Raw genomic sequence first — 22,515 nt, 5'->3', positions numbered from 1 at the left:
TCTCTGTGAGTTCGAGGCCTGCCTGGTCTCCAGAGTGAGTGCCAGACTCTGGTCTCCAGAGTGAGCTTTAGGCACTCCAAAGCTACACGGAGAAACCCTGTCTAGAAAAACCAAAAAAAAAAAAAAAAAAAAAGTTCGAGGCCATCCTGGTCTAAAGAGTGAGTTTCTGGACAGGTTCCCACCTACAGAGAAACCCTGTCTCAAAAAAGAAAGAGAGACAGAGACAGAGAGAGAGAGAAGAAAAAGAAAAACAAAAGTTGGGGGGGATTTCTTCAGCTTCTTTGACAACTGTGATGGTACCCGCCTACAGTTCCAGCAGGTGAGGTAGCAAGTGGGTTACATGGGGATTTCCTATTTTTTGGACAAAAGAACTAGCTGCACAAAAGGGAGAGAGAAAGAAGGAAGGAAGGAAGAAAAAGACAGAAAAAAGAGACCCTCCAGTCTTTGGTCTATTTTGAGGGGCTCTTTGTACAGCTCAGGCCTGCCTGGAACTCACCATATTGACCAGGATGGGTTTTAACTCACAGAACTCTGCCTGCCTCTGCTTCCCCAATGCTGGGATTAAAGGTGCTTGCCACCCACAACTGGGGTTTAGTTCCAGGCTGTCCCGAACTACATAGTTCAGACTGGCTTTGAAGCTCTGATGTTCTGTCTTCCGCACTTTGGGGAGGTGTGGCTTACTGCTCACTGTTTCTGCAGAGCGTGGTGTAGAACTGGGCCTACATGTTACACACCCGTTTATTGTATCTCGCCTTCTAAGAATTCTGTCTCAGGAACGCAGTTTACTCCCGCACACACTACGCAGGTGCTAACCACGCGTAATCTCCATACAGGCAAACAGGTGAGTGAAGAAATTCGGCCAATCCGGAGGACGCTGGGGAAAAGAAGGCGGGATGAGGAAGAAAGTTTAGGACAGGAGCAACAACCAATCGTGAGCCCCGAGGCCTGAACGATGGCAGAGACTGCCCATTTGGAGAAGCCGGTTACCGAGGGGCGGGGTAGCGCGCGATGAGCCAATCCACGACAAGAGATGGCAAGCTTGAGCCAATTAGAACAGCGAAGGTGGGAAGGGGCGGAGCTTCCCTGGTGGATGCTAGGTCGTGGGTGAGGGCTCCCCTTTCTCTGCTAGTTCCTACGCTGTGGAGTCCTTATCCCTGGAATGCGAGAGAGAGAAGCGCAGGAAGTTCCGGGACCAGAGCGTGAAACCACCACCCGGGAAAGCTTGGGCGCGAAAGACAATCCTGGTTGGACAAGTCACTGGAAGGCACCGGCTGGGACCGAGGAAGCAGAGGCTGGTTAGGGGCGGGACTTCCGGGGGCAGGGCTTTTTCGAATATGGGCGGGGACGATCACTAAGGTTAGGTGTAGGGGGCGGGGCCAACAGGGCTTTGGGTGTGATCTGGGAGAAAGGAGGGCAATTAAGTGAAACATGGTGGGGGGGGGTAATATGTTGCTAGAGGCCTTGGGTGGCAAACCCTGGATGTGGAGGTTCGTGTGGAAGTTACCTGCCCTAATTCACTGTCCTTTCTTCCCAGGGAGCCACTGTTGGGGAACTTTCTTGGGCACCCTTCCCTTCTTGGGGTGCTATGGAGTTCCCAGAACACAGTCAGCAGCTGCTTCAGAGCCTGCGGGAGCAACGGTCTCAGGGTTTCCTTTGTGACTGCACTGTGATGGTTGGTAGTGCCCAGTTCTTGGCCCATCGGGCTGTGCTGGCATCCTGCAGCCCATTCTTTCAGCTTTTCTACAAGGAACGGGAATTGGACAAGAGGGATCTGGTGTGTATTCACAATGAGATTGTCACGGCCCCAGCCTTTGGGTTGCTTCTGGACTTTATGTATGCTGGCCAGCTGGCCCTTAGGGGGGATACCCCTTTAGAAGACGTGCTAGCAGCAGCCAGCTACTTGCACATGAATGACATCGTTAAGGTGTGTAAACAACGGTTGCAAGCCCGGGCTCTGGCAGAGGCAGACAGTACCAAAAAGGAAGAGAACAATCCTGCTAGTATGGAGTTTTTGTCAGGCAGTTCTCGTGGCCCCCAGCCTTTACTGGCATCTGTTGAGCCGTCAGCCCGCTGGAGCAAAGAGGAATGGAAGGGTCCAGCCACTCCCTTACCTATTGCTCATTCTGCAGATGAGCCAGCAGGGTCTGGTGGTGTTGACACTACACAACCTAGCATGGAAGTTGACTCACCACGTCTGCGGGCACCTCCCCAACCAGTGGCTGACGTCTCTGCCTCTCTTGCCAGCCCTAGTAGCTCTACAGAGACCATTCCTGTAAACTACTTCTCCTCTGGCCTTGCAGCAGTTTCAGTGGAGCCCTTGACTCCTCTTGACATGGTTCCTGAGAGTCTGAGGGTGGTGGAACCAAGGGATACTGTAGGACCTTTGCAAGGCTTCTATCCTCCAGCCCCAGCCCCGCCCCCAGCTCCAGCCCCAGTTCTATCCCAGGCTCCAGCCCCAGCTGAAGCTGAACTGGTCCAGGTGAAAGTAGAAGCTATTGTGATCTCTGATGAGGAGACTGACCTTTCAGAGGAACAGCCTCAGGGACCTGAAGGACTGTTCCCATCTGGAGGTGCAATGTATGGGGGACAGCCTTCACAGCTAGACACTTTTGAGGAGCCAGGGGCAACAGGACTAGAGGAGGTGGGGCCAAGTGACCACTTCCTGCCTCCAGAATCTCATCTACCATACCATCTGCTTCCAGGTTCAGGGCAATACCATCGAGGGCTGGTGACCTCACCCCTGCCTGCACCACCAGCCCTGCTTGAGCCACTTTACCCTCCTGCTGAGTACGAAGCAGCTCCGGGGAACTTTGGGGCTTTTACAGAGGATGTCCCCACCTGCAAGACATGTGGAAAGACCTTCTCCTGTTCTTATACACTACGACGACACGCCACAGTGCACACACGAGAGCGGCCCTATGAATGCCGCTATTGCCTGCGCAGCTACACGCAGTCAGGGGACCTCTACCGCCACATCCGAAAGGCTCACAATGAGGACCTGGCCAAACGAAGCAAACCAGACCCAGAAGCTAGCTCCATTCTAGGAGTGCAGCCCCTCTCTGGCTCCCAGACAACAGAGAGACAGAGCACTGGTGGTGGAGGACCACCCAAAGATTTTGTACTTGGTCCCAAAAATTAATATCTGGGGAGCATGAACTGATGCCAGGCTTGCTCTTACTATTGTTAGATGGCCACAGAGAAGGCTGGAGGCATCTCGTCATTCCTACGGGTTGGCAGAATGAAGGTTCTTCCCAAGCTGAAGGTGTCTGTACCCTTTTCTTTGTCCAGCCAGATAAGCAGGAGATTAAGAGGCAGAGCAGGTCAGCCAGGATTCTTCAAGGGCATTGGGAATTTTCCTGAGGTGTAACTGCTTCTCACTCCACATTCTGGAACATAAAACTAGCAGTGAAATTATCCCTTTGAACTGGTGTTGGCTGGTTTCTTCCACAAGTCTGTATGCATTCATGTCTGCCCGCTAGTTCTTTTATTTGACACGTGCATTGGGTAAGCCTGTGGGTCTGTTTGCTTATGAGCAAAAAGTGAAACGGGGAGAGGGCAGCATAGACTTATGCAGGAGATGAATACAAACAGGGAATCTGACACATGGTTTGCTGTAGTTGAACTTGTGTGTTCTGGGCTGTATTGGGCACTTTGTATACTCATTTAATTCTCAACTTCATAGGAGTATTAGCCCCACCCCCATACCAAATACAAAGAAACTTGAGATTCAGGACTCATTCATTTGTTGAGGGTCATAGAGCTGGGTAAGGAGAAAGCTGGAATTTGAACATGGTTCATGACTCCAGTTAATATGCATCACAGAACCATACCGGTTCATAATGTTCAAAGCAGGTAGTTAACCAACAACTAGAAGCTGATTTCTTTCTTCTTTTTTTAAAAGATTTGTTTATTTGCCATGAAGTGGTGGCTCATGCCGTTAATCCCAGCACTAGGAAGCAGAGGCAGATCTCTGAGTTCCAAGACAGCCAGGGCTACACAGAGAAACCCTGTTTCTAAAAGCAAAACAAAAAATTTATTTTATGTGTATGGCTTTCGGCTACATGTATGTCTGTGTACCACATGCATGCCTGTTATCTGCTAAGGCCACAAGAGGGCATTGGATTCTCTGGAACTGGAGTTATGGATGGTTGTGAACCACTATGTGGGTGCTGAGGATTGAACCTGGGTCCTCTTGAAGAACAGCAGGTGATCATAACTGCTGAGCCACCTCTTCAACCCTAAAGGTTTTCTTATTCTTTTGAGAATGTGGCTTTGTTCCCTTACTTCGTCTCCTCTTCATTGTTGGACCTGGGAAGACCTTTATTGGGTGTTTTGACAACAGATGCTGCAACTTGACATTTTTGCCATTTTGTGAGTTGGAATTGAGGTGTCTGAACATAAGAAACTGGTGAGAGAAAATAGTGTGCCCTATGGAGCGGGACTTTTAGGGGAGCTAAGAACCTGAGGAGGTATTGAAATGACAGCTGCTTAGGAAAGCTAAAGCAGGAAACCCCATGAGGATTTTATAATCCTCTAATCTTAGACCTTTACTTCCAAAGTGTGGGGCTGGGGACAGATAGCTTACCTAGCCTGAGACCCAAGGTTTGACCCCTTGCACTTCAAAAAGAAAGTAAAATTGTGATAACAGCAGCCTAAAAAGCTTAAAGTACTCACTAAAGTTATATAGGTAGTTACTGGTATTAGAGACTAAAAATGAGAGCTTGAAGTGTTGAGATGGGATGTGGGGAAAGAGCTCAATGTAAATGAAATAACTTTCCAGGCTGTGGTGCCCTACAAACATCCTCTCTTGGCATGCATGGACCTAAATGCAAATCAGGCAGGAAGGAAAAGTGAAAAAGGTCAAAATAAAAGCAGGCTTCCTTGACTTCTTTGCCCTCCTCTGGGGTCTCTGTCACACTGAGTGACTGCTGTTTTTGAGATAGAAGACTGAGCTAACAATGAAGTTTTTGCCAAAGAAAGCTCTCTTGATGGGGCATTATGGGAAGCAAGAGTTGATTTTTTATTTTGTTTTGCTGCTGAGAAAATTCTAAAGCTGTGTTCAAGTACAATGGCAGCTACCTATAGTCCTAGCTACATGGCAGTTGAAGAGGGCTAATATGAGTGAAAAAGGAAGACCCCATCTTCCCCATAATGGAGAATAAATTGTATACTTGCCACACTCCTTTTCCTCCCTCCCTTTCTTCCTGCCTTCTGTTTATGGAGACAGGGTCTCTTGTAGCCCAGTCTGATCATGAACTTGCTAAGTAGCTGGGGATGACTTTGCCCTCCTTCCTCATCCACTTGCCTTCACCCCCAGGTTCTGATGTTATAGGAGTATACAACTATGCCTGCCTCCTCGGTCTTTGAGACAGGGTCTTGCTTTGTACAACAGACTAGCCTAAAACTCTAGATCTTCCACCTACGCCTTATCAGTACTGGATGTACAGCCAGGTCTGGCTCACATTGCTTATATTAGAGTAACTGCTTATCTTCCAATTTTATTTGTGCAAATGTATTATTGCCTTAATTACTCCAAAAAAGAGCAAAACATAGATAAAAATAGTAAAAGCTATTCTAGGTGAGTGTAGCATCTTTTCCAGTCTTCCTATAGCAAATATCAAAATGCCTGTAAGAACCAGTTCCATTCAAAACAGTGATTTTTATAGGTTTTGATTTCTCACTTAAAAAAGTATGGGGGGATGGGTTGAAAAAAATATGTTGCCTTAGAATATCTGTCCCTCATAGTGAGGAGCAATGTCCTTACAGAAATGATACAGATTCTCTAAACAGTCTGAGTAACAGTCACTACTGGGATAGTCAGGTCAAAGCCTTGGGCCGATACTTAATGAAGAGTCAGTGAGCCAGGGTTTAATTCAGAATGAGACTATGTGCCTAGTGTAAAGCCTGGATCATTCCTAGAACAGATGGAGAAAGAAAAAGAACCCATAAATAAGTAAATAAATACACCTCCATTTTTAAAGGAGAGTGGTACTTGCCAGTGATTCTAGCTACTTGGAAGGCTTAGGCAGAAGGCCCACTTGAGCTCAATAGATTGGGCTAGACTGGGCAGAACCAGTGTATAAAGAATATAGCTTATGCCAGGTGGTGGCGGTGGCAGCGGCAGCGGCAGCGCTTGCCTTTAATCCCAGCACTCAGGAGGCAGGGGCAGGCAGATCTCTGTGAGTTCGAGACCAGCCTGGTTTACAGAGCAAGTTCCAGGACAGGCTCCAAAGCTATACAAAGAAACAAAAAAAAAAAAACTTAAAAATATATTAAAATCATTTTGGGCAGTGGTGCTAGGCAAGTGCTTTACTACAAAGCTACACCCTTGACCTTCACATGTTGACTAAACACTAATACAGGTAATATGCAAATAGAACTTGAGGCCAAACTATGAAGGTGGAGGGTCTCAGTTTGGGAAATACGGTCTTAAACTGCCCTTTATGTGTGATCATCATACACATCCATCACAAAGGCTTTCCATTCAAAATCTTCAAATCTTACTGGAAATGCTTACAGCCTGGCAATGCAAGGAGTCTCTTCCCTCCACAAACTTGGGAACACAAATGTCTAGGGACCCTCTGTGCTGACTCAAGATGTAAGCTTGTCAGACCTCTTCAAGACCTTCGTCAAGCTACCTTCCTTTGTCTCCTTTTCTGTTCCTCAAAGTCTCTGTTGGGAATTGGACTTCAAAATAAAAGCTGCCATATAAGTCCGACCACCATGTTAATGTTACCCCTTAGGAAGGCTAAGAAAATGATAAGTATGATAAATTTCTAAGCTGTATTTGTGAACATCAGTTTTATTTTTTCCTCATTGATGTAGTGGACAGATTACTTGAGTATCAAATCTCTGCACAACTGGGAAACAAAAGCAGGCTCTAAAGAAGTGAAACATGTGCCAGGATTAAAGCACTCGGGAGGCAGAGGCAGGGGGATCTCTGTGAGTTCAAGGCCTGCCCGGTCTCCAGAGTGAGTTCCAGGATAGCCAGAGCCACACAGAGAAACCCTGTGCCAAAAAACAAAAAGTAAAGCATGCAAGGTGACAAAGATTTTAAATTAACCTTTAAAGGCATCATGATACATACCGTTCAAGAGCAGAGTCATGGCAGTAGGGACCACAGCAACCAGGTTTTTCAGTGGGACACAGAGTGGGCCTAACTGAGGAGTAGCTCTGACATTTGTACATGGAAATTTACTAAGAAGAAACGTCAAGGGAGGCACCAATTGTGATAGCATTTACCATGACAAAATTTTGCCAAACCAGTATAGGAATTTTTTTCAATCTATTTTTGAGTTTTTAAGACATGATCTTGTTAGCTAACCCCATCTAGTCTGAAATTCAGTATATAGCCCAGACTGGCCTCATAGCAATCCTCCTGCCTCAGCCTGAGATTACAGGTATATGTTAAATTAAGAAGCTTGTACAATAAAGAAAATATTCTACTTTACTTAGTTCTGTCCTTGGACTTTTTAGATTATTTAGTAATAAACCTGTTGTACCTTGATGGATGTATTATTTAAACTACAGTGCACTGGGAGAGTTTGGGATGTTATTAATAAAGAGACTGATCCCACCCCAAGAAACATACTTGTTTTATGATTATATGATGGCTAATGAATGACATGCTTATTATCTCCACTTATAATGGTACAGACCTGCTACATGGTCTTAGCCACTAATTAGCACCCATGACATAGACACAATCCACAGAGTAAACAGAATGACAAAGCAGCCATTGGCTGATGAACCCCACAGAGGCAGGACTGTATTAGATCTGCATTCTGCACCCACGAGCAACACAGCTTCCCCAGGGTCCTATCAAGACTATGTTTCCTTCCTTTGTGAGGTCCTGAGCTCTTACAAAATAGAGTGACAAATGAAAAGGAGACTTAGGTTCTATCATGCTTTATTATATTCTTTCAAGAAGACACAATAATGTCTTTCAGAAAAATGAACACACTTCAGAAATGCATCTATTAAAAATTAAAACATGGACAGCCAGGGCTACACAGAGAAACTTTGTCCAAAATACAAAAACAAACACCACTTTGGGACTGACTACATAGCTCAATGATAGGGTACTTGCCTAGAATATGCAAGATAGGTTCAAATTCCAACAACACACATACATACACACCCAGAAAAAGCTCATTAGCACTTGGGTTCCTTTTTGGCATGAGGACATAGAGTTATTAAATACTTTTAGCTACCTAAGTGCTTAACTCCAGAAGCATTTTTTTTTACAAAAACAAAACAAAACAAACAAAAAATAAACAAAAAACAGGATTTCATGTATTCCAAGCATTTACTTCAGAAGTTTTAAAGCAGAATAGGTTAAAGACAAATATAAGTTGGGCTGGAGAGATGGCTCAAATGCTCTTCCAGAGGTTCTGAGTTCAATTCCCAGCAACCACATGGTGGCTCACAACCATCTGTAATGTGATCTGGTGCCCTCTTCTGGCATGCACTGTATACATGATAAATAAAATAAATCTTAAAAAAAAAAAAAAAGAAATAGATTAAAAAAAAAAAGACAAATAAGTTATACTATGTTAATGATCTGAGTATAAGCAATATCAAGGACTAGAAAAAAAAAGCAGAAAAGAACTCGGCAGTGGTTGGGCGGCATGCCTTTTTAATTCCAGAACTCAGGAGGCAGAGCAGGTGGATCTCTGTATGAAGCCAGCCTGGTCTACAGTTCTAGGACAGCCAAGGCTACACAGAGAAACCCTGTGTAAAAAAACAAAACAAAAATTAAATAACAAAGCAGTTTGATTTTATTGTTTAGTTATTTTGGCAGCACTAGAGAATCAAAACAGGGCCTTGCCCATGTTAGGCAAGCAGTCTACCACTGAGCTACATCTTCAGCCCCAAAATGATTGATTTCAAATCTTTAATGTAAATATACTTGGGCTCAATTTACAGTATCTAGTTTCACAATATATATTTCCCATTGGGAAAAACAAAGGCATCTGAGGAACCAGCACAAGATTCCTTTCTGCCCGTTTTTACTATTTTGTCCTTTACTGGCCCTCTGTATCTGAACAAATCTGATAACATCTCATTAAATTGATACCACAAATATAGCTGATTAGACCCATAGTGGATGAATGCTTTCTAGTCTATTTCTCAAGGCAAATATATGAATTGCAAGCCATACAAATATACTGGGGGATAAACAACAAAAGATGCAGACAGTCTAAGTAGCAAAGAGCTTGTGCAGAACAGGAAAAGTAGAAATCCACCTGGGTCAGAGGTAAAGGGTAAATTTCTCTTGCTGAGGCTCAGGTTTCTCTTGATGGGTCTTTAGCGGTCCACTTGAGTTCAAGTGAAGAAGCATCTTTTTTCTTCCTTAACCAAACATGCCCAGATACAGCTGCTTCTCTTTTCTATGATAGCTGCTGAGTTCTGACTGTGTCAACTGAAGATACCGCCGGACATTGGCATCTTCAAAGACAATGAAGAAGGCAATTACAGACAGACCATAATGTCCCAATAGACCAGACAGCACTGTTAACATTCCCAGTTACTTTAGTTCTCTCCAAAATCTGAACGCATCACAATTATTCCATGCAATAAGTTCTATCACTTAATATATTACTGTGAATTATTTTTTTTGAGGGGGCAGGGCTCAAGATAGGGTTTCTCTGTGTAATAGACTTGGCTTCCTGAAACTCATTCTGTAGACCAGACTGGCCTTGAACTCAGAGATTTGCCTGCCTCTGTCTCCTGAGTGCTGGGATCAAAGGTGTATGCCACCACTGCCAAGATCTTTTTTTTTTTTTTTTTTTTTTTTGAGAGTCTTGCACCCCAGGCTGGCTTTGAATTTAAGCTGTGCCTGAACACCCAATTTAAAACTATGAATTAAACAAACATACAAAATCTCTATAGGTTAGAGCTAGGTTCTGTTTGTTTGTACTTGGTCTCAAATTTATGGTCCTCCTGCCTCCACCTCCCAAATGTTGGGATTACAGGTATGCACCACCATGGTTTATTCAGTGATGGGGGATCCAGGCAAGCACTCCACCACCTGAGCTATCCCAAGCCTTTTGAACTCACAGAGATCTGCCTGCCTCTGCCTCCTGAGTGCTGGGACTAAAGGCGTGCCTGGCTATTTTGATTTTTTCAAGACAGAGTTTGTGTAACAGCCCTGGCTGTCCTGGAACTCACTCTGTACACCAGGCTAGCCTCAAACTCAAGAGATTCACCTGCCTCTGCCTCCCGAGTGCTAATGAGCTCCAGGACAGCCAGAACCATGTAGAGAGACCCTGTCAAAAATGAAGGAAAAAAAAAAAAGGCAAGGCAGGGGTGGTGCATGCCTTTAATCCCAGTACTTGGGAGGCAGAGGTAGTGAGTTCAAGGTCAGCCTGGTCTACAGAACAAGTTTCAGGACAGCCAGGTTTACACAGAGAAACCCTGTTTTGAGAAACAAAAACAATAAACAAACAAATAAAAGAAAAAAAAAGGGAGATACAATATTCAGTGCTAAACCAACCAACACAGAAATGAACCTGCCATCTGCTACACAGTTTCCTTTCTGTCCTGAAAACCCAGTGCCAAATCTGAAATTCTCCCAGTCAGTGGCTTCTTTTTCTAGGTCACACCTGGAGTTAGCTGAGCTAAAAGAAAAGGTAATAGCTAAAGAAAAGGCCAGCTTCTATCTGGAGAGCAGGCTGAATAACTATGATCAAGTCCATTCACTGGGATCCACTAACATACTCTTTAAAAGGTAGGGACTTTAAAACAAAGTTCCTAAGCTGGGTACTGTGGCACATACAGGAAACATCAACACTTGGGAAATAGAGGGGAAGGGATTAAAAGTTCAAGGACAGCCAGTGCTACAAATTGAGTTTGAGATGAGCCTGAGCTACATGAGACACTGTCTCCAAAAATCTTTAAAAAAAAAAAAGAGAAGAAAAGAAAAAAGTTCCTAAAATCCCCATTATAGTGACACACACCTATCTGAGTACTGAGAAGGTCAAGGCAGGTGAATTACAAGTTCAATGGCAGCTTGGGCAATAGATAGAACTCCAAGCTGGTCAGGGGTATATAGTGAAATTCTGCCCATAAAACACCAAAATAAATAAATTGATTTAAGTTGATAAGGACATGGGTATTGTTGCAGAATGTTTATCTATGCAAAGATGTATTGTATTTCGTTTAACGTTGTAAAGATGGGTTGCATTTGTTTATGTTGTAGAATATTTGTTTAACTATATAAAGTGTTGCATTTGTTTATAATTATGTAAAGATGTTTTACCTTGCCTGCTAAGGCATTTGATTGGTCTAATAAAAAGCTGAACTGCCAATAGCGAGGGAGGAGGTATATGCAGGACTTCTGGGCAGGGAGAGTAAGTAGAAGGACGCATTTAACCTTGGAAGAAGAAAGAGATGGCAGGGGCCAGCCAGCCAGACATGAGGAAGCAGGAAAATAGGACAAAAGCCCCAAGGAAAAATGTCAATGAATAGAAACAGGTTAAGTTAAAAGAGCTAGTGGGACAAGCCTAAGCTAAGGCCAAGCATTCATAATTAATAATAAGTCTCCATGTCCTTATTTGGGAGCCGGTTGGTAGCCCAGTGAAAATTCCAACTACATGGGCATAGCACTTAGTAGGTACAATGTTGAGTATGGTTCCCAGCAGTAAAACAGAGAAGTGGGGAGGGTGCCCTTTGCCATCCACAGAGTAAACTGACAGGGATGTCACAGGGCTAGAGCATCTTCAGGGTAGGCAAAGGCCTGAGTTGGATCTACAGCACAGCAATAGAAACAGAAACAGGAATAGGTATACCATTGACTTACAGAGCTGGCACAGGGAACATGCACACTTATGCCTGTTTAAGCATAAATACTCCTAAGGATACAAACAGAACTAACAGTTGCTTCCCCGTAGAAACAGGAACAGAGGAGTACTATTGATGAGGCGGTAAACTCCTATCGTACCATTCCTCAGGGAGGCTGGCGCTAGAGATGCAGATACAGGCCACCCTGGGTTACAAAGGACAACACTGTCTCAAAAGAACAAAACTACAGACCAGCAAAATGTTCCAGTAGGTAAAGGTACTTGCTGTCCAGCCAGGCTGACAAGCAGAGGGAGTCTATTCCCAGAACCCACATGGTGGAAGGAGAGAAGCAGCTTCCATAGGCTGTCCTCTGGACTCTACATGGCTGTGGCCCGCAAATATCCCAATCCCCCCCACCCTCCCCACACACAAAATAAACAAAAAACAAAAACAAAGCCCTCAAAAATGCCACAGAAGTGGAAAATCTGTTCATGTGCATGTTTTGTGCATTTCCTTTTTTGGGGGGGGGTTTCGAGGCATGGTTTCTCTGTGGCTTTGGAGGCTGTCCTGGAACTCGCTCTGTAGACCAGGCTGGCCTTGAACTCACAGAGATCCTCCTGGCTTTGCCTCCTGACTGCTGGGATTAAATTTGGGAGCCACCACCACCCAGCTCCCTTTCTTAAATATATCAAAGGTCTCTTTTTTTAAATAATAATTTATTAAGTCTTTAAGAATTTCACAATGTATTTTAATCATATTCACCTCCTTTCCAGCTCCCTTCAAACCCATCTTCCCCAACTTCCTTAGTACCCAGGGTTAAGTTTTTTTCCCACCTTCTCCCAACCCTATCTAGTCTAGTTTGTGTTGCTCAGCTACTCTTCAGAATGTGGCCTGCTCTAGAGTGTTGGTGACCTACAAAGGGGGGTCACATCATTAAAGAAAACTAACTCCCCCTCCCCTAACAGCTATCAAATGCCAATAGCTCCTTAAGCAGGAATTTCTTTTCTTTTTATGTTTTTTTGAGACAGGGTTTCTCTGTATAGTCCTGGCTGTCCTGGAACTCATTCTATAGACCAGGCTGGCCTCAAACTCAGAGATCCTCCTGCCTCTGCCTTCAGAGTGCTTAGATCAAAGGTGTGTGCCTCAGCCAGGAATTTCATGACCACCTTCCCCACTTCCTCCTGGGATTTTTATCTGGCTTATAGTATCTATTTCTAAAAAGTTAAAAATGGGCTGAAGAGGTGGCTCAGCTGTTAAGAACACTTGCTGTTCCTGCAGAGGACATGGGTTCAGTTCTGGCACACACAGGGTCTTGCTACAGGCTGTAATTCTACTTTCAGAAGACCTAATGACTGCCTCTTCAGGTCCAAAGGCACCAGGCAGATGTGTGGTGCACAAGTATGCTACTGGAACACAGTCCAAGAACAGAGTGGTGTGAGCTCAATTCTTCTAAAACATGGAATTGTTCTTGGAATGTGCTTTCTTGCCCCTCCCAGGTATGAGTTTACTTCAGATTATTCATTACAGTTGGCTATTGTTACTTCTTTATATGCCTCTATGGAAAAATATGTTTTTGCTTCTCCTTGTGATTGAACATTTTATTCATGTGGTTCTTCTTAACCCTCAGAGTATAAATTGCCTGATACTCTGAATAAAGTTAGCTATTGTATGAGACTTTAGTCCACCTCATTTTTAGGCCCACTCTCCCAGGTTCACACATCAACAAAGAAGTAAGCCATATACATGTAAAACACTGGTATACTTAAAAACAAAAGGTCTTTAAAAAAGTAAACTGAAGCTGGATGGTGGTGGCACACGCCTTAATCCCAGCACTTGGGAGGCAGAGGCAGAGGCCTGGTCTACAAGAGGTAGTTCTAGGTCAGGCTCCAAAGCTACACAAAGAAACTCTGTCTTGAAAAACAAAAGGGGAATTAGGGGAGTAAACTGAAAACACTAAATAAACTAAAATTTCCTTTCCATGGGAACCACTTCAATGGGACAGGTTTCTTATTTGTTCTTCAAGAAAGAATTTCTCTGTGTAGCCTTGGCTGTTCTGGAACTCGCTCTGTAGATTAGGCTGGCCTTGAACTCACAGAGATCCACCTGCCTCTGATACCTGAGTGCAGAGATTAAAGGTGTGTGTCACCACTGCCCAGCATGAAACAGTTTTGTTTTGAGACAGGGTCTCATGTAGCCCAGATCATCTTCAGACACTATGTTAACTAAAGATAATCTTGATCTCTGATCCTCTTGTTCCTACTTGCCATGTGCTGGGATTACAGACATGTGCACCACTACATATGCTTTTATGCAATGCTGGGGATTGAACCCAGAGCTTTGTGAGTATTTTCCTGTTGATTTGTAATAGCTGTACATATTAACAGGTATAGGGCATATAATTCAATACATGATGTATACAGTGTGCAATATCAGACCACAGCAATTAGCGCTGTCATCTCCTTAAACCCTTATCATTTCTTTATACCAACAACAGAACAATTTTAAATATGCTCACCACCTTACTGTCCCTCTCACTCACCTTTAGGCTGCCTATTGATAGCAGCTAGCAGGTAGTGCCGAGCCTGGTCATAGTCCTGCAGATGGAAGAAGGCTACTCCTGCCCGATACAAGGCCTTGGCATTATCAGGTTGTCGTTCTAGGACTTTCTGACTGTATTCCCTTACTCGTTCGTAGTTCACTGGCTCCATCTGGAGGAGACAGGCTAATGGATCAAGTTAAAGGGAGAGAGAAGGAGGGCTTATAGGAGATTCCACTGGCCAGTTCAAGGCATTCCCCAATAATCATTTTATTCAACTAATGCTGAAGTATCTCCCATATCCATACCCTCATCTAGGAACTGGAGAGATAAAATTTTGACTGACAAGCTGGCTCAGTGGGTAAAGGCTCTTGCCACCAAGCTTGAAGACTTGTGTTTGATTCCTGGGAAGGAAAGAACTGACTCCACAAGTTTTCTTCTGACATTCTCAACATGTGTACAATGTCATGCTTGAGCACACATAATAAATACATAAAGCTTATTTATTTCATTTTATGTGTGTGTATATATGTGTATCATATGCATGCAGGAGCCCAAAGTGGTCATAAGAGGAATCAGATGCCCTGGAACTAGAGTTACAGCTGACTATGAGCTGCTATATGGGTCCTGAACCAAAACCAAGTCCTCTACAAGAGCAGCAAACACTTTTAACTGGTAAGCCATCTCTCCGGGCTCCATACTTTACATTTTTTATTCAAAACTCTCTCAAGCATGGCATGGCAGTACACTTCTATAATCCCAACATTTGGAAGTTAGAGGCAGGAGAAGGAGGAACCCAAGATCATCCTCAGTGTAGTGGATTTATGTAAATGCTTAGTCGCCAGAGAGTAGCACTATTTGAGAAGGATCAGGAGGGTGTGACCTTGTTGGAGGAAGTTTGTCACTGGGTGTGGACTCTGAAGTTTTAAAAGCCCATGCCAGGCCGAGCGTTGGTGGCGCACGCCCTTTAATCCCAGCACTCGGGAGGCAGAGGCAGGCGGATCTCTGTGAGTTTGAGGCCAGCCTGGTCTACAAGACCTAGTTCCAGGACAGGTTCCAAAGCCACAGGGAAACCCTGTCTCCTCGAAAAACAAAAAAACAAAAAAAAACAAAACAAAACAACAACAACAAAAAAAGCCTATGCCATGGGGGCTGGAGAGATGGCTCAGAGGTTAAGAGCACTGACTGCTCTTCCAGAGGTCCTGAGTTCAATTCCCAGCAACCACATGGTGGCTTACAACCATCCCTTATGAGATCTGGTGCCCTCTTCTGGTGTGCAGATATACATGGAAGCAGAATGTTGTATACATAATAAATAAATAAAATCTTAAAAAAAAAAAAAAGCCCATGCCAGGCCCAATTCTCTTTTTTCTTACAGGCCCATGGGATCAGGATGTAGCCCTCAGCTAGTACTTCAATGCCATGCAGGCCACCATGCTCCTTGACATAATGATAATGGACTAAGCAAGCCTCCAATTAGATGCTTTCCTTTGTAAGAATTACCTTGTCACCATGGGCAGTGTTGGTGCACACCTCTGATCCCAATACTTGGGAAGTAGAAAACAGGTGGATCTCTGTGAGTTAGAGGCTAGCCTGGTCTACAAAGCAAGTTCCAGGACAGCCAGGGCTGTTACACAGAGAAACCCTGTTCTTGAACAAACAAACATACAAAAAAAAAAAAAAAAAAAAAAAAAGGGAATTATCTTGGTCACAATGTCTTTTTTTTTTTCTGTTTTGTTTTGTTTTTGTTTTTCGAGACCGGTTTCTCTATGGCTTTGGAGGCTGTCCTGGAACTAGCTCTGTAGACCAGGCTGGTCTAGAATTCACAGAGATCCGCCTGCCTCTGCCTCCCGAGTGCTGGGATTAAAGGCGTGCGCCACCAACGCCCGGCTTGGTCACAGCATCTTTTCACATCAGTGGAGCAGTGACTAACACTTGACTACACAGGGAATTCAAGGCCAGTCTAGGCTACTATAGGAGACCGACTCTCACAGTCTCCCCTACCCTCTTTCTCTCCTCCCTTTGGTGCTGGGGATCTGGTAAAACTCGTTGTAGCTTTTCTACCCAGTGCTCTGCCCTCACTTCTTGGTCTCATCACACTCTTACACTGCAGCATTGTTAATGCTTGCCATTATGTGAGGAAGGAACAAGCTATGTTGAATATATCCTATCTTTTCACCCACAGTACAAAATCAGTGTCAGTCTCCAATTAATGGATGAAAAAAAAAAAAAGATCCAGGCTCAGATGAGCAAAACTTGCCCAAGATCTCAGAGCTTGTAAGGAGAATGAGCATGAAATCTGAACCATGTTCTGTCATTTTTCTCAGTGTTCTCACATGGGGGTGAGGTGGATCTCACATAGCTTCAGTTGGCTCTGGATTCATTACATACTGGAGGGGGATGATCTTGCTCCCCCATTCCCAGCCAGTAGAATTGTAGGCATGCATCAACACACCCAGGCTTTGGTTTTGTTGAGTCAGTGTGGTGGTTTGAACAAGAACCGCCCGCACAGGTTCATCTATTTAAATGCTTAGGGAGTGTCACTATTTGAAAGGATTAGGAGGTGTGGTCTGCTGTGGGATAATGCTCTTGTACACTGTAAAGATTTGTCACTCATATTGGTTTAATAAAATGCTGAGTGGCCAGTAGCCAGGTAGGAAGTATAGGTGGAGTGACCAGACTAGGAGAATTCTGGAAACAGGAAAGGCAGAGACGTAGTTGCCAGCCAGAAGCAGAGGAAGCAAGATGAGAATGCCTTACCGAAAAAAGGTACCAAGCCATGTGGCTAAACATAGACAAGAATTGTGGGTTAATTTAAGTTGTAAGTTAGTACTAAGCCTGAGCAATAGGCCAAATAGTTTATAATTAATAGAAGCCTCTGTGTGTTTATTTGGGACCGAATGGCTACAGGACTGGGTGGGACAAAAACTTCAATCTACAGTGGTCTTATTGGAGGGAGTGTGTCGCTGTGGGGTAGGGTCTGAGGATTCAAAAGCCTAAACCAGGCTCAGTGGCTCCCTCTTTTCCCTCTGCCTTCAGATCCAAAAATAGAACTCTCAGTTACTTCCCAGCACCCTGTCTCCTGCATGTCACTATGCCCGACATCATGATAATGGACTAAACCTCTGAAAATGTAAGACAGCCCCCAATAAAATGCTTCCCTTGTAAGAGTTGTGGTGGGGGCTGGAGACATGGCTCAGTGGTTAAGGGCACCTCTCTGTTCAATTCCCAGCACCGACATGGCAGCTTACAACTGTCTGTAACTCCAGTATCTACTGCCCTCACACACACTTACATGCAGGCAAAACACCAATGCACACAAAATAAACTTTTTTTTTAAAAAAAAAATATTAAAAAAAAAGAGTTGTGGTGGTCATGGTGTCTCTTCACAATAATAGAACACTAAGACAGTCAAGTTCTCACTTTGTAGCTCAGGAAGTTCTGAAACAGTCTGTAGCCCAGGATGGCCTCAAACTACAGTTGTTCCCGCTGCCTCAGGCTTCCAAGCACTGGGATTGCAGTTGTGTCACCATGTCAACCTCATTTCCAAAGACATGACATTAATTCACTATTCTCTTGGCTGACTAATGGAACCCAGAATAAATCTTGGTTAGGAAGCAATGTTCAAGACAGTGTTCTGCCTTAAAGAAGAGTTGTTGCTTTTCTTTCTTTCTTTCTTTCTTTCTTTCTTTCTTTCTTTCTTTCTTTTTCTTTTCTTTCTTTCTTTTTTTTTTTTTGGTTTTTCAAGACAGGGTTTCTCTGTGTAACAGTCCTGGCTCTTGTTGACCAGGCAGACCTCAGAACTCACAGAGATCTGACTGCCTCTGCCTGCTGAGTGCTGGGATTAAAGGCATATGCCAGCACCACTAGGTGTAAATTCCTTTTACAGACTTTAGAAGGCAGAGATCTTTGAATGTACAGAAGGATCTGAGTTTAACAGCTTAGTAAATGATACAGATACAAAGCACTAAATCCTATTGTAACACTCCACCTTTGGGCCCCAGCTATGAGTTAGGATTTTAGCAGCTTAGGGAAAATACTCTAGGATATAAAGCTTGACTGATCCCCACAGGGGCAGCAACTGAGATCAAGCAATGATTAAATAATGCCAGGGCCTCCCTAAGTGGGAGGAATATACAAACAAATGAAAATTTAAAGATAATTTGAAGAAAAGCAAACTACTTGAGAATGAATGAAGTTAAACTGTTGCTTGGTTACTGAAGGCTTCTCTAAGAAAGTAAATTTTATTTATTTATTTTTGTTTTTTGAGATAAGGTTTCTCTGTGTAGCCCTGGTGGACCTGGAACTCACTCTGTAGACCAGGCTGGCCTTGAACTCACAGAGATCCACCTGCCTCTGACTCCTGAGTATTGGGATAAAGGCATTGCACCATTATACCCAGCTGGAGGTCTACTTAAGCCACAGAATGCTTGCAGCTGAGAAGAGAGCTTCCAAGTCTGTTAGGTGGAGTGTGCTACAAGAGTTGCAGATATGGAGGAGTCAGGAGCTAGGCAAAGGCCAGACTGGGTGTTCTCTTAAATGTGCCAGGTAGACACTGAGAGTTTTGGGTAGGGACATTATTTGCCTTCTTTATCTATAAAAATGAGGATTATTATGACGTATCTATCAAAATTAAAGACGGTAAGGATGAGAAAAGTTGTAAATAAACTGTCAAATATATCATGGGCATCTAATAAATGAATACTGTTAATTTAGTAAAAAAAAAAATTATTTATTGGGGCTGGAGAGAAGGCTCAGAGGTTAAGAGCGCTGACTGCTCTTCCAGAGGTCCTGAGTTCAATTCCCAGCAACCACATGGTGGCTCACAACCATCCGTTATGAGATCTGGTGCCCTCTTCTGGTGTGCAGATATACATGGAGGCAGAATGTTGTACATATAATAAATAAATTAAAAAAAATTTATGCCTTGGGAATTAAGACTGTTTGCCTGGATATAATTTTAAATACACTTGTTGCTAGATTAGTTGTAGTTTCCTTAGATTAATCTGGAAGAACTGTTGTGACACTTAACATAGATCAATGTGTATTGACCTAAGCAGCACTGGTCATCACATGTTATAAATGTCACATCTATGAATCCTATGTAGCCAGCCTTTCTCAAATGGAACGTCCCAGGACTGTATCTATTTCCATTTTCCATTTATTCTTATTTGTTTGAGGCAGGGTCTTACCATACATTCCAGGCTAACGTGGACCTCAGATTAAAAACGTTTAGTGCTGATATTGTAGGTTAGTGGCACAGCTGGGATTACAGGTGTAAAGCACCAGGCCATCTCACTTAATTGCTTTCGGAGCACTTACCGTCTGGTATATGGTGTTATCTTCTTTGTTTCATGAATATAGGGATTTTTTTGTTGTTGTTGTTTGTTTTTGTTTTTCCAAACAGGGTTTCTCTGTGGCTTTGGAGCCTATCCTGGCACTTGCTCTAGAGACCAGGCTGGCCTCGAACTCACAGAGATCTGTCTGCCTCTGCCTCCTGAGTGCTAGGATTAAAGGCGTGCGCCACCTACGCCTGGCTTGAATATAGGGATTGTTATCTGTAGTGTTATACCGCTAATCCTCAGCATTTAATAACTGTTAATTAGAGGTGAGTTAAAGCAGCTCTTCTGAGGGGACCGGCTATGCACACCTTTAGTCCCAGCACTCTGCAGGCAGAGGCAGGCATGGTTGAGGCCATCTGAGCTACACAGACCTTGTTACAAAAACAAATAAAACACTACCATAATAACTATTATTCAAGTCCAAAAGTATTGCTGGACACACTGGAAAAAAATATCACTAACTTTTATCATAACTAATAAGTATTGTAATTTCAAAAATTCTTAATGCTGATATTGCAGGCTAGTGACACAGCTTTTGGTTAGTATGTGCAAGGCCCTGAGTTCCACAGCTCCACTCCAACACCATATGTACACATGCAATATGTGTGTCTGCCTGTATATACATATTTAAGTTTATACAAATAAAGTTAAAGAGTGCTCTATAATATATATATATATATATATATATATATATATATATATATATAACATTGCTTGTTTGTTTGTTTGTTTGAGATGGGATCTCTCTATGAAGCTCTGGCTCTTCTGGTACTTGCTGTGTAGACCAAGCTGGCCTCAAACTCGCAGAGATCACAAAAATATTTTTAAAATAAACAGCCAGATGCCGTGGCTGGCACCTATAACATCAGCACTTGTGAGCCAGCGGCATAAAAACTGCCAGGAGTTTGGAGCCAGCTTGGTCTACAAAGTGAGTTTCAGACCAGGTTGGGCTACATACTGCGTCTCAAGAAAAACAAAAATAACTTTAAAAAGCAACCAGTATGAAATATAAAAGCTCTTGATAATATATATATAGCCTCAGTTTGCACTGTTAGAATGCCTTTACTATACTGTAAGTTAAGTTAATTAGTTCTAAGCTTGATTTGTCTACCATAGAAAAGAATAAAAGGTCTCTTGTCAATTAGGTTAATCCTAGCAGAACTGTTCTATCTTCATACAAAGCCATCTGGAAATGGAAGATACTACTTATCCAATGTCCTTGATTTCTACAAAAAAAAAAAAAATACAATCAAGCACAAGTAATCTACAGTATCTAGAGCCAGTAACTTGTTTCCCAAATGTTAAATTTCCTTTAGACAAAGGCACTTTTTTTCTACAGAAGGAAAAATGTTCTAAAGTTAGCAACATTCCTCCAGATAAATCCACTGGCCGTACCACCCTAGATGCACTAGATCAAAGTTTCTGGAGTTAGGGCCTAGGAAGTTGTATTTTCACAAACTCTAAGTTAGGTTTGAAAAATTCTGCCTGCTTAAGAGCTCTCTACAGATTGGAAACAGATTTCAATTCATTGCCCAATAATCAGATGACAGCGAAGATTGTAGTATTCAAAGGGCTCGATGGCGCTGTCTTTTTTGTTTGTTTCACCTTGTTTATTGAGACAGGGCTTCTCTGTGTAGCCCTGGTTGTCCCGGAATTCACTTTGTAGACCAGGCTGGCCTCGAACTCACAATATCACCTGCCTCTGCCTCCTGAGTGCTGAGACTAAAGGCGTGCGCCACCAATGCCCTTGTTCGGTGGTCAAGTCTTGATGCTCCACCCACCCTCCTGCCCCCCCCCCCACTCTTACCCGCTAGGTTGTTGTAGCAGTCTGTCTGGGTGGTGTGCAGTATGTTTTCTTGCTCTGGCGTGAGAGCTGGGCCCTCAGGTCCTAGATTGGGTATCGGGGAAGGCAGACTTGGATCCAGACCTCGCAGCTGGAGAAGAGCTCGATGGTACCGACTCACAGCATCTCGGTACTTCCCTTCCCGGTAGCGCTGGTTCCCTTCCTCCTTGAATAGCTGAGCCTCCTGCAGGCGCTTCTCCATGACTGTTAGAATTGCTAAATGGAAGATCAAAAGAGGTCGTGGTGTTGGGATCAAAATTATTGGTCTGGGAAGTCTATTTTGTAAGCAAAAAAAAAAAAAAAAAAAAAAAAAAAAAAAAAAAAAACACTCTCCTTTAACTTGAGCTTTGATGTTTTTACTGCAGTTCTATCTATCCTGTTTTCAGTTTCCAGAAGTTCCACAACAAAAGGAATAATGAGGTAGTGAAGCCATAGACCAAATGATTTCCAAAAGAAGAGATCCTGGCGTGAGTATAGACTCTAGGAAGATTTAAAGGCCCAAGTACAAATGCCAAGTGTTTGACCGCCGCAAAATTCGTTTCCTTTTCTCTGAGACACACCCCCTGACCTGGAAGAAGATGGAGTAGGCGGGAACAACTGAAACAAGTCAAAAAGGCTTCGCTCCTTCCCAAGCTCTTTATTTGACCTTATTCAACAAGCATTTGTTGATGTCTCTGCTGTTAATTAAGGAACCGAAGTGAATGAGGCCTGAACCTCCCAATCTGCAGGAGAGACAGATGTCGCATGCACAGGCAAACACAACAAGCGCAAGACTGCAGTGGCCCAAGCCCGGAAGTTTCCTCCAGGGATTCAGTTTAAGAGCCGCAGCACCGAGAGGAAAAGAGCCGGCTTCCCCGCAGTTTAGCATCTAATGGGGAGCGCGCATTGCGTCACTTCACCCAATCAGAAACGAGTCCAGAAAAGTAATCCCGCAAAAATGACCCCGCCTTCCCAGCGGACCAACCCGGAAAAAAAAAAAATTCCCGGCCACTTCTCCAATAGGAAAAAAA

General features: G+C 43.6%; 2 protein-coding genes across 3 annotated transcripts; one reads left to right on the top strand and one right to left on the bottom strand.

Moving 5' to 3' along the window:
- The first annotated feature begins 1,043 nt into the window (after window positions 1–1,043).
- Window positions 1,044–3,726, top strand: Zbtb3 (zinc finger and BTB domain containing 3). Its single transcript, XM_027408361.2, has 2 exons — window positions 1,044–1,295; window positions 1,535–3,726. Exon 2 carries the CDS (start codon window positions 1,586–1,588, stop codon window positions 3,137–3,139), a length of 1,554 nt encoding a protein of 517 aa, XP_027264162.1. The 5' UTR covers window positions 1,044–1,295; window positions 1,535–1,585; the 3' UTR covers window positions 3,140–3,726.
- A 4,166-nt stretch (window positions 3,727–7,892) lies between these two features.
- Ttc9c (tetratricopeptide repeat domain 9C) lies at window positions 7,893–22,214 on the bottom strand. Of its 2 annotated transcripts, XM_027408359.2 has the most exons (4): window positions 22,074–22,214; window positions 21,470–21,721; window positions 14,324–14,506; window positions 7,893–9,450 (listed from the first exon to the last, which is right to left on the bottom strand). In XM_027408359.2, the coding sequence occupies exons 2-4, from the start codon at window positions 21,705–21,707 to the stop codon at window positions 9,356–9,358; spliced, it is 516 nt and encodes a 171-aa protein (XP_027264160.1). In that variant the 5' UTR covers window positions 21,708–21,721; window positions 22,074–22,214; the 3' UTR covers window positions 7,893–9,355. The 2 variants fall into 2 exon arrangements, with proteins under 2 accessions (XP_027264160.1, XP_027264161.1); XM_027408360.2 differs by lacking the exon at window positions 22,074–22,214 and having other exon boundaries at window positions 14,324–14,492; window positions 21,470–21,609.
- Between the last annotated feature and the right edge of the window lie 301 nt (window positions 22,215–22,515).

Source organism: Cricetulus griseus, chromosome 3 (genome assembly GCF_003668045.3).
Source record: "Cricetulus griseus strain 17A/GY chromosome 3, alternate assembly CriGri-PICRH-1.0, whole genome shotgun sequence".
Lineage (NCBI taxonomy): Eukaryota > Metazoa > Chordata > Mammalia > Rodentia > Cricetidae > Cricetulus > Cricetulus griseus.
Note: the sequence above shows the minus strand (reverse complement) of the source record. Positions and strands in the feature narration are given on the sequence as shown.

Coding starts and splice junctions, on each gene's coding strand:
- Ttc9c (XM_027408359.2), bottom strand. CDS start 21,707: ATGGAGAAGCGCCTGCAGGAGGCTCAGCTATTCAAGGAGGAAGGGAAC. Junction 14,507..21,469: donor CTGCTACAACAACCTAGCGG/GTAAGAGTGGGG, acceptor TTGATCCATTAG/CCTGTCTCCTCCAGATGGAG. Junction 9,451..14,323: donor TATCAATAGGCAGCCTAAAG/GTGAGTGAGAGG, acceptor TTGTCTTTGAAG/ATGCCAATGTCCGGCGGTAT.
- Zbtb3 (XM_027408361.2), top strand. CDS start 1,586: ATGGAGTTCCCAGAACACAGTCAGCAGCTGCTTCAGAGCCTGCGGGAG.